Raw genomic sequence first — 13526 nt, forward strand, 5'->3', positions numbered from 1 at the left:
AGAGACCGTTCCTACTGTGGCAGCTATGCTTTCGTCCAACTGGTAGCTAACTTTAGCTTGTGAGTTTGTTTTTTTGAAAAGTCCCGGCAGACTTCTCTTCTTTATTCAGTGTCCTTTTACCTCGTCGCCAAATGTGATAAATCCATGTAGGGAAACAAGGAACTCGAAGAGGCGAGATACTAGAATTAGTCCGTGTACTTTATTAAACAACTGCGTAACAAACATACAGGCCTGCATCCTCTCATTCCACCTCCGCTGACCTTAACCAGTAGCAGCACTAGCTACAGCACTACCTGGTGGATAACCTTAATCATAACATCCCAGATTACTATAGTTTACGTAATCAGGGCAAGTATTCACTCTTACCACTGGGCAGAAAATGGACGGGATGGGATGGGGTGGGGTGAGGGGGGGGGGTTTAAAACCGGGGCTAAAAGCTAATGTTTAGGACAGGGCCCGTCATCAGTCCTGAGGTAGGTCAGATAGGAGAACACCTTTATGCCACTGGCATAAAACAAAGAGGGAGGGGAAAACAACCGGTACAGGACAAGTCTGCAGATGCACAGAACATGTTGCAAAAAGAAAGATTGTGGATTCAGTAAGCTTGTACAAAATGCTGGATGATATACAGAGGTCGTTTCAGTCTGACTGAAAATTCTCACCCTTGTTTAGAAATCCCTCCATCGCCTCGCCCCTCCCTATCTCTGTAATCTCCTTCAGCCCCACAACCCCCCCCCAAGATATCTGCGCTCCTCTAATTCTGCCCTCTTGAGCATCCCTGATTATAATCGCTCAACCATTGGTGGCCGTGCCTTCTATTACCCAGGCCCTACGCTCTGGAATTCCCTCCCTAAACCTCTCCGCCTCTCTACCTCTCTTTCCTCCTTTAAGATGCTCCTTAAAACCTACCTCTTTGACCAAGCCTTTGGTCACCTGCCCTAATTTCTCCCAGTGTGGATCAGTGTCAAATTTTTTGTCTTATAATACTCCTGTGAAGTGCCTTGGGACGTTTTACTACGTTAAAGGCGCTATATAAATGCCAGTTGTAGTTGACTGAAAAAGATAATCATGTAAAAAAGAGGTAGGAGCAAAGAGCAGGGGAGTGGCACTAATGGATAGCTCTTTCAAAGAGCCGGTACAGGCACGATGGGCCAAATACTTCCCCTTGTGCCCCCCCCCTCCTGTTCTGTATGATTCTATGAAAAAGCAAGGAAGGGTGAAATCTCCTACCCTGGTACATTTCAGAATGCACGCTGTGTTCCATCATTATGTATCACTGTTCCAGAATGCTCTGTTATGGCAACAGAGCCTGCTTATTAGACCAGTGCGTGCTCTCTGCAACACACCTGGCTAAGTGCTTGTATGTCAGTAAAATAGCTCGAGGTAAAAAATCAACAAGAGGAAATACCCATTCAAGTTGCTACTGTGCACTCCTACAGACAACTTAAAAAAAAAGATTCCCAGACAGAATGTTGGGGCCGAACCTGTATTTCAGAGACCTATGGAACCTCTGTATTAGTTCAAAGTAAGTTTGAGAATTTAAGCCGTGCTAAGAAGTTGGGTGACTGCAAGAACTGTTCCTGAGTTGTATGTTAAAGATTTTTTTAAGATAGGATGGACGTACTCAAAAGTAACATTAAACATTTTTAAAGTAGGGTGCGCTCTGATGGTTCACATGTTGAAGTCAAGGTGTAGCAAAGCCATACAGATCAGCAAGGTCCCACGCTCATTTCTGATGTGAGCTGGGTTATTCTCTTAGCCCAGGGCTGTAACTAACCTCAGCAGCGGAGGAAGAAAGAAAGCATTTATATAGCACCTTTCACAACCACAGGACGTCCCAAAGCGCTTTACAACCAATGAAGTACTTTTTTGAAGTGTAGTCACTGTTGTAATGTGGGAAACGCGGCAGCAAAGTGATAATGACCAGATCATCTGTTTTTTAGTGATGTTGATTGAGGGAATAAATGTTGACCAGGGCATTGGCCCTCCCCCACTTTTTTTCTCTCCCACATGGCAGCGGTCCCCCATTCTGCCAGCACATTTCACACCTAATCTAGAGCCACCTTTTGTCTCCACTAGTCCTATCACCATCTCATTTCGTTTTGAATACCTCTTAATGTCTCTTCACTTCTCTTTTGTTCTCTCCTGGCCCCCAAACTGGCCTTTTAATTTGTTTCATTTCCTGTGCTTTTTCAGTCTTGACAATCACCAGGCAGGAGTGTTCCCTCCCAGTCAGGGAACACTTCAGCAGTCAAGGACATTCAGCCTCCGATCTTCGGGTAAGCATTCTCCAAGGCGGCCTTCGAGACACACAACAACGCAAAATCGTCGAGCAGAAACTGATAGCCAAGTTCCGCACCCATGAGGACGGCCTCAACCGAGATCTTGGGTTCATGTCACGTTACATGTAACCCCACCTGACGCAGGGTCATCCAGACTCGAGTCGACATTGGCTTGTTCTCTCTACACAGATGCGGCCGGACCTGCTGTGATTTCCAGCAAAAAAAAAAATGTTTTTTGTCTGTTTTTTTGTTTTTCATACAGACCCCAGCATCTGCAATATTTGACCCCTTGCAACCCCACCTCATTGTTCTTTGATGTAATGTTTTCCTGACTGACCTGTTTGGACACCATTCACACCTTTGATTGCTGTGATTATCTCTCTGCCGAGGTGTGATAAATGGCAGTTGGCAAGATTACCTGTAAACATCTGACATTATTCTCTGACTATATAAGCTGTGTCTTTATGCATTTCTCCACTTCATCTGACGAAGGAGCAGCGCTCCGAAAGCTTGTGATTTCAAATAAAGCTGTTGGACTATAATCTGGTGTTGTGTGACTTCTTACATTTGTCCACCCCAGTCCAACTCCGGCATCTCCACACCATAGTTATTAGAGGGATGAGGTACGAGCAATGACTATAGATCCTTTAAGACACTTGTGCCTCAAAAACATAGATGCACCGAGAGAACCTGACGAGAGATTATACAAGATATTTAATGTGATAGAGAAAATAAATCTGGAACAAATGTGCCAAGATAGCAAGGCAAAAAAAAGCACAGCTTGAGAGTTGGAAAGGGCAAGGTTAGGAAAGACATGAACCAGTATTTCTTCATACAGTGAGTGACCAGCAGATGGAACCAGTTGCCAGGAGGGACAGGACACTGGACTTGTTTAAGAAGCAACTAGATGATGTAATGAAAGGATGGCCGGGTCAAAGTTCTGGGAGAAGGAGATCAAATTTCTCAAAGGGCTTTCTTCATCTTGAACTCTGAACTCCTTGTGGAGGCATTAAATCTCCACGAAAGCCATTAGCTTTCACAGTCTCTAAGACCAGTACAATGGTTGATTTAAAGTGCTGCGTTTGTGGGCCTACTTAACTGTGCCGCGAGCGGCTCTAATGCCTGTATTGCGGGCAAGAGTGTTACCTTCTCGCAGTTATAACGCAAAATTCCTTGGCAGCAGTTGTACTTTAAGGGGAAAAAAACCTCCTGCATCATTAAGAAATGGCATTTATTTAATGAATTAAAAATGTGATTTTCTGCAGAGGTCCAGGGGCAGGGATAATCTCCAAGGAGGACATAAAGAACCCAGGTGCCAAATGTGCCAGATTTATCCTGAGGAAGTGTGGAGGTAAGGAGTCGCTGAGCCGCAGCTGTGATAGGAAGAAGCAAAACGTTTAAAGAATAACCGATAAAGCTGGCCTGGTGTGCGACTCATTCCTGTGGTCCGAGGAGCTACCATGCGGATTTCTACCATCACTCTATTGATGATTGGGAGGAGGCTGGCAGAGCAGTGTGTGGCCGGGTTCGTTGTCCTGTTTTCCTGGGAGTCCATCCACAGCGATGTCATTGCCGTAGCTTCAGTGGAGCAGCTTGGCTAGGGGAGCGGCAAGCATGGGTGGGTCTTCTGCACCGTGGTCGGGATATTGTCACAATCCAGGGCCTTTGCTGTGCCCAGTGCGCTGAGCCACTTCCCAATGTCATGTAGAATGAACCGAATAGGCCGCACACAGGCACCTACCTGTGATGGTGGGGAACATGGGAGGAGACCAAGCAGGATCGTGCATGCAACACTTAGAGCTGAAGAGGCTTGCATGCATTTTAATCGTAGTCTGCGGTACCACAATGCAGGGCTCCAACCCGTTTCAGGGGACAGGAGGTTCATGGAACCTCCTACTCTTGTCAGTTGCCAGGCTCTCCACCACATTTCTCAACTAGAAGGAGGCGAGGCCACAAAGATATTCTCTGATCCATTGCTTGTGGGAAAACTTTGCTCTGCTTAGAGCCGGCTGCTTTTTGCTGTTTAGCGAGCAGGCAGCCCGGTATGATAGCTTCACCAAGATCGTAGCCCATTCAAAGGTACACCTGCTGCTGCTCCTGAGGTGCCCTTCCACGCTGCGCATTGCAACTGGCTTAATCCCCTGGCACAATGGTGACCCAAGAGTGCGGGCTATGACGGTGTGTTAATCTGTGCTTTGCCCGAACTGGAGGGAGTGTTTGCGCTGTGCATTGTCTGAACTGTAGGGCGTGTTAGCGCTGTGCATTGTCTGAACTGTGGGCGTGTTAGCGCTGTGCATTGTCTGAACTGTGGGTGTGTTAGCGCTGTGCATTGTCTGAACTGTAGGGTGTGTTAGCGCTGTGCATTGTCTGAACTGTAGGGAGTGTTAGCGCTGTGCGTTGTCTGAACTGTAGGGAGTGTTAGCGCTGTGCGTTGTCTGAACTGGAGGGTGTGTTAGCGCTGTGCATTGTCTGAACTGTAGGGAGTGTTAGCGCTGTGCGTTGTCTGAACTGGAGGGTGTGTTAGCGCTGTGCATTGTCTGAACTGGAGGGTGTGTTAGCGCTGTGCATTGTTTGAACTGTAGGGAGTGTTAGCGCTGTGTGTTGTCTGAACTGGAGGGTGTGTTAGCGCTGTGCATTGTCTGAACTGGAGGGTGTGTTAGCGCTGTGCATTGTTTGAACTGTAGGGAGTGTTAGCGCTGTGCATTGTCTGAACTGGAGGGTGTGTTAGCGCTGTGCATTGTCTGAACTGGAGGGTGTGTTAGCGCTGTGCATTGTCTGAACTGTAGGGAGTGTTAGCGCTGTGCGTTGTCTGAACTGGAGGGAGTGTTAGCGCTGTGCATTGTTTGAACTGTAGGGAGTGTTAGTGCTATGCGTTGTCTGAACTCTGAGGGGATATGCCTGCTGTGCCACTATATGTTGATAACTAGCTCTGCGTTAAGGCCACACTGTCTGCCCCCAGCCTGACTGCCACTGACTGGATCAAATTATCTTCCAGGCAGAATGCCAGGTGACTGGTGTCCAATTACACCTCCCACTTTCCTGCATCATCTGTACATAGAAACATAGAAGATCGGAGCAGGAGTAGGCCATTCAGCCCCTCGAGCCTGCTCCACCATTCAATGCGATCATGGCTGATCATGCAAATTCAGTACCCCGTCCCTGCTTTCTCCCCATACCCCTTGATCCCTTTAGCCTTGAGAAATATATCCAACTCCTTCTTGAATATATTTAATGAATTGGTCTCTACTGCCTTCTGTGGTAGAGAATTCCACAGGTTCACCACTCTCTGGGTGAAGAAATTCCTCCTCATTTCTGTCCTAAATGGCCTACCCCTTATCCTTAGATTGTGACCCCTGGTTCTGGACTCCCCGACCATCGGGAACATTCTTCCTGCATCTAGTCTGTCCAGTCCTGTCAGAATTTTATAAGTTTCAATGAGATCCCCTCGCATTCTTCTAAACTCCAGCGAGTACAAGCCCAATCGATCCAATCTCTCCTCATATGTCATTCCTGCCATCCTAGGTATCAGCCTGGTGAATCTTCGCTGAACTCCTTCCATGGCAAGAACATCCTTCCTCAGATAAGGTGACCAAAACTGCACACAATACTCAAGATGTGGTCTCACCAAGGCCCTGTGCAACTGCAGCAAGACATCCTTGCTCCTGTACTCAAACCCTCTCACTACGAAGGCCAACATACCATTTGCCTTCTTAACCGCCTGCTGCACCTGCATGCTTACCTTCAGCGACTGGTGCACAAGGACACCCAGGTCTCGTTGCACTTCCCCTTCTCCCAATCTATTGCCATTCAGATAATAATCTGCCTTCCTGTTTTTGCTACCAAAGTGGATAACCTCACATTTATCCACGTTATTTTGCATCTGCCATGCTTCTGCCCAATCACCCAACCTGTCCAAATCATCCTGGAGTTTCTCAGCATCCTCCTCACACCACACACGCCCACCCAGCTTTGTGTCGTCTGCAAATTTGGAGAGATTACATCTAGTTCCCTTGTCTAGATCATTAATATATATTGTGAATAGCTGGGGTCCAAGGACCGATCCCTGCGGTACCCCACTAGTCACTGCCTGCCACTCGGAAAAAGACCCGTTTATTCCAACTCTTTGCTTTCTGTCTGCCAACCAGTTCTCTATCCAAGTCAGTACCTTGCCCCCAATCCCATGCGCCTTAACTTTACACGCTAATCTCTTATGCGGGACCTTATCGAAAGCCTTTTGAAAATCCAAATACACCACATCCGCTGGTTCTCCCTTATCTATTTTACCAGTTACAGCCTCAAAAAATTCCAGTAGATTAGTCAAGCGCGATTTACCCTTTGTAAATCCATGTTGACTTTGTCCGATCCTGTCACTGTTTTCCAAGTGCTCTGCTATTACATCTTTTATAATGGACTCTAGCATTTTCCCCACTACCGATGTCAGGCTTACCGGTCTGTAATTCTCTGTTTTCTCTCTACCACCTTTTTTGAATACTGGGGTAACATTAGCTACCCTCCAATCCATGGGTACTGTTCCAGATTCCATCGAATGTTGGCAGATGATCAGCAATGCAGCTACTATTTCTAGGGCCACTTCCTTAAGTACCCTAGGATGTAGATTATCAGGCCCTGGGGATTTATCGGCCTTCAATCCCATCAATTTCCCTAACACCATTTCCCTACAAATACTGATTTCTTTCAGTTTCTCCCTTTCATCAGACCCTATGTTCCCTGACATCTCTGGGAGGTTATTTGTGTCCTCCTGTATGAAGACAGAACCAAAATATGTATTTAGTTGGTCAGCCATTTCTTTGTTCCCCATTATAAATTCCCCTGATTCGGACTGCAAGGGACCTACTCTTGACTTCACCAATCTTTTTCTCTTCACATATCTATAAAAGCTTTTACAGTCAGTTTTTATGTTCCCTGCAAGCTTACTCTCATTCTATTTTCCCCTTCTTAATTATCCCTTTGTCCTCCTTTGTTGAATCCTAAACTGCTCCCAATCCTCAGGTTTACTGCTTTTTCTGGCCAATTTATATGTCCTCTCCTTGGATCTTATGCTATCCCTAATTTCCCTTGTTAGCCACGGTTCAGTCACCTTTTGTTTTATTTTTATGCCAAACTGGGATGAACAAATTCTGCAGTTCATCCATGCGGTCTTTGAATGTTTGCCATTGCCTATCCACCGTCAACCCTTTGAGTGACATTCCCCAATCAATCCTACCCAACTCGCGCCTCAGACCATCGTAGTTTCCTTTATTTAAATTCAGGACCCTAGTCTCTGAGTCAACTACTTCATTCTCCATCTTAATGAGGGGGGCACAACATTGCCCATAGATGCATGTTATTTCAAAAAAGGAGCACCATTATTTTAGAAATAGAGTTAAGATGATCTCTCAGGATTTTGAGCAATGGGTTTTTAAAAGGGACCCACCAACTGTTGAAATATATATAAAAAACTTGTATTATATAGCACTTTTCATGTCGTAAAACATCCCAAGGTGCTTCATAGGTTATCAAACCAAATTTGTCACTGAACCACATAAGGAGGTATTAGGACTGGGGGTCAAAGAGGTAGGTTTTAAGGAGTGTCTTAAAGGAGGAGAGAGAGGTGAAGAGGCAGAGAGGTTTATGGAGGGAATTCCAGAGCTTGGGGCCTGAGCAGCTGAAGGCACGGCCGCCAATGGTGGAGCGATTAAAATTGGGGCCGAGCAAAAGGCCAGAATTGGAGGAGTGCAGAGATCTCAGAGGGCTGTAGGAGGTTGCAGAGATAATGTGGGAGGAGGTGGGGTGGGGCTGCGGGAAGAGCGCAGCCATAGAGGGATTTGAACGCGAGGAGGAGAATTTTAAAATCGAAGCGTTGCTGGATCTGATCCTGGGGGGGGGGGGGGGGTCAAGCTGACCATCTTGGTGAAATCGATGCTGACTGATCAGCAACTAGGGGTAGAAACTCCGACCAGTACATTTCTAATAAACAGATTAATGTCTACATCATCACAGACCATCACCCTACATTGATTGAATGGAAGCCTTTACAGCATGATGTGTGCCCTGGGTTAGTCAGTGTGTCAGCTGTGGCTCAGTGGGTAGCGCTCTTGCCTCTGAGTCAGAAGGTTGTGGGCTCAGGTCCCACTCTAGAGACTTGAGCACAAAAATCTAGGCTGACATTTCAGTGCAGTACTGAGAGTCTTTTGGATGAGCCATTAAGAACATAAGAAATAAGAGCAGGAGTAGGCCATACGGTCCCTCGAGCCTGCTCCGTCATTCAATAAGATCATGGCTGATCATCGACCTCAACTCCACTTTCCCACCCAATCTCCATATCCCTTGATTCCCCTAGAGTCCAAAAATCTATTGAGCTCAGCCTTGAATTTACTCAAAGACTCAGCATTCACAGCCCTCTGGGGCAGATAATTCCAAAGATCCACAACCCTGAGTGAAGAAATTCCTCCTCATCGCAGTCTTAAATGGCCTACCCCTTATCCTGAGACTATGCCCCCCTGTTCTAGACACAGCATCTACCCTGTCAATCCCCTTCAGAATCTTGTATGTTTCAATGAGATCACCTCTCATTCTTCTAAACTCCAGAGAGTACAGGCCCATTCTACACAATCTCACATCAAAGGACAGCCCTCTCATCCCAGTAATCAATCTAGTGAACCTTCGTTGCACCGCCTCCAAGGCAAGTATATCCTTCCTTAGATACGGAGACCAGAACTGTGCACAGTACTCCAGGTGTGGTCTCACCAAGGCCCTGTACAATTGTAGCAAGACTTCCTTACTCTTATACTCCAACCCCCTTGCAATAAAGGCCAACATGCCATTTGCCTTCCTTATTGCTTGCTGTACCTTCATGCTAGCTTTCTGTGTTTCTTGCACGAGGACACCCAAATCTCTCTGAACACCAACATTTGAAAGTTTCTCACCATTTAAAAAATATTCTGTTTTTATATTCTTCCTACCAAAGTGAATAACCTCACATTTCCCTACATTATACTCCATCTGCCACCTTACTGCCTGTATTGATTTCTTTGTGGGTTCAATGACGACACATTCATGAAAGAGAATGAGTTTTAATCTAAAGTCTGTTCAACTCTTTATACAGCTTTTCAGGAGACACGATGCTAGTGATCCATCTAGAATGAAACTGAAACTAAACCAAACTGCTTGTCTCTCACATGACCTCTGCTGGTCAGGCATAAGTAATCAATACATGCAAACATGCTTGTAAGGCATCATAATCAAACAGGCAAATAACATCACTGTTTGCTGATATCATTACATCTCCCTTTCTTAAAACAAAGGCCTAGAAATTGAGTGGGGTTAGCGCCCAATTAGAGGCGCTAGAGGGCCTTGCGCCGGAATTATAGCCGCTTCGGAAATTGATTTGGGCCCTACCATCGGCGTTAGCTGGTAGCGCTGCGCCGGCACCGATGACGTCATCGGTGTGCGCAGCGTCCCGGTTGCCGTGGTAACGCGGCCGGACGCCGAAATTCAGTTGTGGCCGCCTCGCCCGTGGCAGCCGCAACCAACGATTTTTCAAAAGTTTCTTGCTGGACTTAGCGCCGGCGCATTAAGGTGGCGCGGCGGCCGGCCGCTTTCCCGGCGGCCGCCTGCCCACACCTCCCTCCCCGGACTCCTCCACCATCCCCCCGCGGCACAGATGTGTGTGGGCCTCGAGCCCGGCACTTCTCCGAGGTGCCGGGCTCATTTTTCGTGCGATTCCACCGGCCAGCGGTCGGCTGCAGGCAGCTCCTCCTTAACAGAAGGAGGAGGCCTGCAGTACCCCAGCCTGCCGCACCGCATCGGGTGCCGCAGCGGGGGATTAGCGCCGCAATCCTGCATTCAGCGCCCATTGCGAGGCGCTGACACCCTCCATTAGCGCCCGCAGCCGTCTGGGTGCGGCGCAGTTGAATTTTTGGCGGGCGCAGCGGCAATTAACGCTGGCGCTAAATTTCGGGCGCTACAGCCCTGGCGGAGGCAAACTCAATTTCTAGGCCAAAGTATTTTACTTTTAACTAACAACATGTTTTCTTTGTATTAATCTGCATTTTAACTGTAACACTTAATGAACTTACATTATCATTATCATGATCAAGGTTTTTTAACCTTGCTTTGTGTGTTCACATGAAATATGTAAATACACTAGAACTTGAAGAAAGAATAAGATAACATTACTTCCTTCTATAACAATAGTCCTTAAATTTGCTCAATGAGTCTCTCAGGAGGCTTCACGTGTCTTGAGGATTTTCTGATTGATTGTCCTTGAATCTGAGTTGTTGCCTCAGATGATTGGTTCTCAGCTGTGTGATCAGGTGGTTCTCAGCTGTGTGATCAGGTTGTTCAACAGTATCAGTCTCTTGACCTGCTGTGGCTGGTCCCATGAGAAGATCTTGACGATTTCTTCTCAGAACAGCACCCTCATCTGTCTGAATGGTGTATGATCTTGGTTGAACTTCACTCAGGACAGTTCCCTTCTGAGTCCATGTGTTTGTTTTATCTTTGAACCTTACTTGGTCACCAGTGTGGAGTTCAGGTAGGTTTTGTGTTCCTCTGTCATAGTAGTACTTTTGCTTTTCTTTCTGTTGCTCTTTGAACTTCCTCACTTTCTCCCCCTCTTTTGTTTTCAGGAGGTTCTCCGGGATGGATAGGTTTGACCTTAGCCGACGTCCCATCAGGAGTTGGGCTGGTGACATACCACACTCGAGCGGCGTTGTGCGGTATACAAGCATGCTCTGGTAGAAGTCAGTTCCACTGTCTTTTGCCTTGTACATCAGTCTTTTCACTGTCTGGACCGATTTTTCCACTAGACCATTGGACTGTGGAAAGTGAGGACTTAGAGTCATAGAGTCATAGAGTTTCACAGCACAGAAAGAGGCCCTTCGGCCCATCGTGTCTGCGCCGCCCATCCCTCCCTGTCCAGTCTAATCCCATTTTCCAGCATTTGGTCCATAGCCTTGTATGCAATGGCATTTCAAGTGCTCATCCAAATGCTTCTTGAATGTTGTGAGGGTTCCTGCCTCTACCACCCTTTCAGGCAGTGAGTTCCAGCTTCCAACCACCCTCTGGGTGAAAAAGTTCCTCCTCAAATCCCCCCTAAATCTCCTGCCCCTTACCCTGAATCTGTGCCCCCTTGTTATTGACCCCCCTACTAAGGGGAAAAGTTCCTCTTCATCTACCCTATCTATGCCCCTCATCATTTTGTAGACCTCAATCAGGTCCCCCCTCAGCCTCCTTTGCTCCAAGGAAAACAACCCCAGCCTGTTGAGTCTTTCTTCATAGCTGAGGCGCTCCATCCCAGGTAACATCCTGGTGAATCTTCTCTGCACCCTCTCCAAAGCAATCACATCCTTCCTATAGTGAGGCGACCAGAACTGCACACAGTACTCCAGCTGTGGCCTCACCAGCGTTTTGTACAGCTCCATCATAACCTCCCTGCTCTTATATTCTATGCCTCTGCTAATGAAGGCAAGTATCCCATAAGCCTTTTTAACCACCTTATCTACCTGTTCCGCTGCCTTCAGGGATCTATGTACATGTACACCAAGATCCCTCTGACCCTCTGTACTTCCTAGGGTCCTACCACTCATTGTGTATTCCCTTGCCTTATTTGTCCGTCCAAAATGCATCACCTCGCACTTTTCCGGGTTAAATTCCATTTGCCACTTTTCCGCCCATCTGACCAACCCGTTAATATCGTCCTGTAGCCTGAGGCTTTCCTCCTCGCAATTTACCACCCCACCAATTTTCGTGTCATCCGCGAACTTACTGATCATACCCTTTACATTCTCATCCAAATCATTAATGTAGATCACAAACAGCAAGGGACCCAGCACCGATCCCTGAGGTACCCCACTGGACACAGGCTTCCAGTCACAAAAGCAACCTTCGACCATCACCCTCTGCCTCCTGCCACTCAGCCAGTTTAGGATCCAACGCGCCAAGGCCCCCTGGATCCCATGGGCTCTTACCTTCTTGACCAGTCTCCTATGCGGGACCTTGTCAAAAGCTTTACTGAAGTCCATGTAAACCACATCCACAGCATTTCCCTCATCCACACACCTAGTCACTCCCTCGAAAAATTCAATCAGATTGGTCAGACATGATTTACCCTTGACAAAGCCATGCTGACTATCCCCGATTAATCCTTGCCTCTCCAAGTGGAGACTAATTTTGTCCCTCAGAATTTTTTCCAATAATTTCCCTACCACAGATGTTAGGCTCACTGGCCTGTAATTCCCTGGTTTATCCCTGCTACCCTTCTTGAATAATGGTACTACGTTAGCTGTTCTCCAGTCCTCTGGTACATCCCCTGTGGCCAGAGAGGTTCTGAAAATTTGTGTCAGAGCCCCTGCAATCTCCTCCTTTGCCTCACACAACAGCCTGGGATACATCTCGTCCGGGCCTGGGGATTTATCCACTTTTTGGCCTGCTAAAACCGCTAGTACCTCCTCCCTCTCGATGCTAATATGTTCAAGTATGTCACAGTCCCCTTGCCCGACTTCTATGTCTACATCGTCTTTCTCCATAGTGAACACTGAGGCAAAAAATTCATTTAAAACCCCACCTACTTCATCTGGCTCTACACACAGCTTGCCACTTTGGTCCCTAATGGGCCCTACCCTTTCCCTGGTTATCCTCTTGCCCTTAATATACTTATAAAACATCTTAGGATTTTCCTTTATTTTGCTCGCCAGTGTTATTTCATGGCCCCTCCTCGCCCTCCTAATTTCCTTTTTAAGTATGCCCCTGCACCTCTTATACTCCTCTAGGGCTTCCACCGTCTTTTGTCTTTTGTAACTGCCAAAAGCCCCCCTTTTTTTCCTAATGCATTTTTGTATATCCTTTGTCATCCAAGGTTCCCTTTGCTTGTTGGTCCCACCCTTGACCTTTACAGGAACATGTTGGTGTTGTACTCTCTCTATTTCCCTTCTGAAAGCCTCCCACTGTTTTGATGTGGATTTTCCTATAAGTAGCTGCTCCCAGTCCACTTTTGCCAGATCCTGTCTTATCTTATTAAAATCGGCCTTCCCCCAATTTAGAACCCTGATTTCCGGGCCGTCTTTGTCTTTTTCCATGACCACCTTAATTCTCACCGAATTGTGGTCACTATCGCCAAAATGCTCTCCTACAGACACTTCCACCACCTGCCCGGCTACATTCCCTAGAATTAGGTCCAGTGCCACCCCCTCTCTTGTAGGACTTTCTACATGTTGGCTCAAAAAGCTTTCCTGGATGCACTTT

General features: G+C 47.0%; 1 protein-coding gene across 1 annotated transcript in view; it reads left to right on the forward strand.

Moving 5' to 3' along the window:
* The first annotated feature begins 431 nt into the window (after positions 1-431).
* The window catches only part of LOC147105864 (uncharacterized), a 159218-nt gene continuing 146123 nt past the window's right edge, over positions 432-13526 (forward strand). Inside the window, exons 1-2 of the mRNA XM_086010687.1 lie at positions 432-1525; positions 3548-3633. Of these exons, the coding sequence (XP_085866813.1) occupies positions 1470-1525; positions 3548-3633 (142 nt within the window). The 5' untranslated portion in view covers positions 432-1469. The remainder of the gene's footprint in view (positions 1526-3547; positions 3634-13526) is intronic.

This window comes from Somniosus microcephalus, chromosome 17 (genome assembly GCF_052327205.1).
Source record: "Somniosus microcephalus isolate GS21.2 chromosome 17, FLI_Smic_1.0, whole genome shotgun sequence".
NCBI lineage: Eukaryota > Metazoa > Chordata > Chondrichthyes > Squaliformes > Somniosidae > Somniosus > Somniosus microcephalus.